The sequence below is a fragment of the Cladophialophora immunda genome, assembly GCF_000835495.1.
Source record: "Cladophialophora immunda strain CBS 83496 unplaced genomic scaffold supercont1.134, whole genome shotgun sequence".
Classification (NCBI taxonomy): domain Eukaryota; kingdom Fungi; phylum Ascomycota; class Eurotiomycetes; order Chaetothyriales; family Herpotrichiellaceae; genus Cladophialophora; species Cladophialophora immunda.
In genome coordinates, this window is record NW_015622674.1 from 1 (window position 1) to 3,379 (window position 3,379).

At 54.0% G+C, this 3,379-nt stretch overlaps 1 protein-coding gene across 2 annotated transcripts; it reads right to left on the minus strand.

Annotated features, from left to right (window-relative positions):
- Positions 1 to 2,346, minus strand: PV07_12772. Of its 2 annotated transcripts, XM_016400336.1 has the most exons (3): positions 2,033 to 2,346; positions 1,205 to 1,979; positions 1 to 1,122 (listed from the first exon to the last, which is right to left on the minus strand). In XM_016400336.1, exon 3 carries the CDS (start codon positions 575 to 577, stop codon positions 119 to 121), a length of 459 nt encoding a protein of 152 aa, XP_016242019.1. In that variant the 5' UTR covers positions 578 to 1,122; positions 1,205 to 1,979; positions 2,033 to 2,346; the 3' UTR covers positions 1 to 118. The 2 variants fall into 2 exon arrangements, with proteins under 2 accessions (XP_016242019.1, XP_016242018.1); XM_016400335.1 differs by having other exon boundaries at positions 1,205 to 2,346.
- Positions 2,347 to 3,379: the final 1,033 nt, after the last annotated feature.

The window sequence follows — 3,379 nt, forward strand, 5'->3', positions numbered from 1 at the left end:
GCTGTGTCTGCATACAGTGTCACAGATAGCGCATCAAAGCAGTAATCAACCGGACGACATCGGAGCATTCAAGCTGCGGCGGATCTGAACTCATGTGGTGGAGTAGCTGTGATCATGACTAGATTTGAAGGGTTGCACCCGCACCCCAACAACCAAGAGCATTCATGTCATATTCAATTTGAGCAGAATATGACTGTACCATGAATGTTTGATATTTTCGAGGGGTCGAATACCCTACGGAGCTGATACCGGCCAATGTCGTGGCTGTAGCTCCAGCTCCCATATCTAGGACGATTGAGAGCGCATCAAGTCCATTCCTAACCCCAACGTCGAGATCCCAAATCCCGGACACCGGAATAGGCGGGGAAGTTGTGCTGTCTGCAGTGATTAATACCCTGAAGCGCTGCCTGGTGCGAGAACAGTCTAGACGTCCGACCATCGAAGCGCTTCTCTCCAAGGATGACCCGTTTCTAAATCCAGTCGTAAAGTGAGGGTATGCTCGGCAAGGTGATTGATCGGGAATGTGTTGGGTTTCCCTTCGATGGCGCGAGAAAAACATGCAGGAGGCGGGACACATTATATAACAAAGTGGCGGGTGTCAGTGGTGTCCCCACCGAAGTCGCCATAGACGAATGGCCGATTGGGTTTCACGATCAGTTGAGACGGGCGTGGTGAGAGAGAGCGTATGGGATGTAATGGCGTTTGTGGCCGAACGTGATAGAAGGTGAGAGGACAGGTCCAGACGGTTGGATCGAGTTAGGTGTTGCATCTTGTGTCCGCCCGGGTCCGCGACGCTGACAATATGGGGGTACGTTGGGCGCTGAGTAGTTGTCACTCCATGGCCGATCTGGACCAGGCCTAGTGCCTTTCAAGAGAACATCCCGCGTAGTATTTTACCTACCGTGCCCGAACGAAAGGGCTCTAATCCTTGTGTCTTAATCCTTACTGTTGGCTCTGGAGGTCTAACCCGGGAAACTGAGACTCGACAGGATCGTCCCAAGCGGATGAGGAGTGGGACATCGACGGGACATCGACGAGGTCGACTTCAACTATACCGCGACCACTCCCACTCCGACGAACGAATGGAATAATGGCGTGCTGCGGTTCACCGGCCTACCAACCCTAAAACACTGATACTCAGCGCCAGAATTTTGCCCCCTACATCAGAGCGGAAGATGGGGTGTCAAAAGGAGGAGTATCTTACCGCCTTGTGTCTAGCTTCTAGTACTTACCTGCGGGAGAGTCGCAAAACGCGCCGCAGATAGGCGAACACTAGGGACTGTCTATCGATTCGGCGACGGCGAGGTCCAAAAGTGATTAATGCGGTCCGAGAACTTCAATAATAATCAGTAGGACTGTAGATAACTAAAATTTTGTACTGAGTACCCAGCTTTACCCGCTGAGGTGTTTGGCAACCGTGTCGCGAAATCACGACCGCATAGGTGAAAGTCAACTCCCCCGGACAACGGAGCGACCAAGGTCGCTTTCTTGGATTCCGGGTGTGTGGGAAACTACTCTCACCGTCTTTTCCGCTTTCTCCATTCCCAGAATACTGGTGGCAGCCGGGACGCAAATCCATTCGGCTTCGGCATCATCATCTCTGTCGGAGCCGGAGGGGAGAAGACCTCCCGTCCGTGGTCGCGGCCCCTTGTGTGTCCATCTCCTTCCGATTGTTGGGCCGAATCTCGAAAGGCAAAGAGATTCTGTCTCTGGTGGTATTAGAATCCAGGTCCGAACACCTCTCTGATACGCCTCTTTCTTCATTATTTCCAGCCAAGATCGACTGCGGATTGATCCTCATAATAGCCATAGGTGATTCTGGAGCATGCTCTGGGCTTCGTGCCCCAACGAAATGGTGTTCGGAGGCGTGGTGGAGGCAACCGAACTGCGCGGTGTATTTCTGGGGGGCTTCACCCGCAGATAGCGGTAGTTATTCTCTTTCTGACCTCCAGATTGTGGAGAAGGTTCATTCTGGCCTGCTGAAGTCGGTCGTAAGCGTGTCGAACTTTGCCCTCTGCCTTGTCAACCTCACATTTGGTAGCTGCTTTGGGCCTCAGGGTGCGGCTGTAAGCATCTGCCATGCCCAGAATGAGTCATCCTTTGAACCGGGATTCGGGTGGTCGTGGCGAGGTTTTCGAACCGAGGATTAGAAGGTGTAAATCAAGGGGTGAGTTCGGCCGTCACCATCGAGGTGGAGGGTAGAGAGGCTGATCCCGTGCCTCATCCCAAATTAATATCGACAAGACGCCGTGGAGGAGACAATGGAATCCGCCGCAAGAGCCGAAGAGGGGTTATTCAGAAAAGCGCAGGATAAAGGCGTCGAGGTGCGGAGCTCGGAAGCCGTTGACCGCGAGTACCGGCGGGCCCAGGAAAGGCTTCGAGACGCTAAACTCTTCTTGTATTTCGTGCCATCATTTCAACGCCCCGGCGGCCGGCTTTTTTGGGATTCGGGGGGGAACTGGGGGGCTCTGGGGGCCCAGCAGGAGTATGTACATTTTCACCTCCCCTACAACGGAAGTGACGATGGCACGGGGACGAAAAGCCACCTAGGCAGATGAGACTGGCCGGGGCAGGCGAGCTGCATGATCACCGAAAACCTCGCCGCCTCTGCAGCGGAGCCAAACAAGCCGGAACCAACAAGTTGGTGTGGTCACTGGCACCCCTTTAGGGCTCGTCCTGGGAAAAGTCATCAACCGACTTTCCTTGCATATATATTATTAGTCCTGATCTGCTCCAATCTCAGGCGGCGAGATCTGGACCGCTCGGCCAGTTAGCTGCGAATTCTATACTGTGTCTACGCCAGAACTTCCAGCTGCGCGCCCCCAGAGAAACCTCTTGCAAGGGGTGCAAGTGGCTCACACTGCCGGTGCCAAGCGTGGGTGAAAAAAAGCACCTGCACCGCGGGATTACGGCCGAGATACAATCAACGACTCGGGGTCTACTCGAAGACGATCTCACCAGCAACCGAGCCGAGGGTGAATCGACTCGGATGAACAACGTCTCCGTCAGCCACAAGTATATACAGTACCATATGATCTAAGAAGTACGACGTGAAACATGAAGGTGGCCAATTCATCTTTAACAGGCTGCACTTCCGAGGATATCAATCGCGCTTGCCTCCGGGCCCTCCGATCCCCGGTTCTCGGCCGCGACGTTCTACCTGGCGCAATGTGCTGTCAACCTCCTTCCTCGCCATATGGCCGCCATATTTAGAGTCTGTCTCTTGACCGCGGCGTCAGACCTACATACTCTCGGGATCCGCTTAGCCTCCTTCTTTCCGACCCTTGTTTAGACCTTGACTGCAATCCGAGCCTATAGGGGACTGAAGCCACACTTCGAGAGACTGCCACACTTCGAGAGACTGCCACACTTCGAGAGA

What these genes read in the sequence shown, in the direction of transcription:
- PV07_12772 (XM_016400336.1), bottom strand. Translation starts at nt 577, where the DNA reads ATGTGTCCCGCCTCCTGCATGTTTTTCTCGCGCCATCGAAGGGAAACC.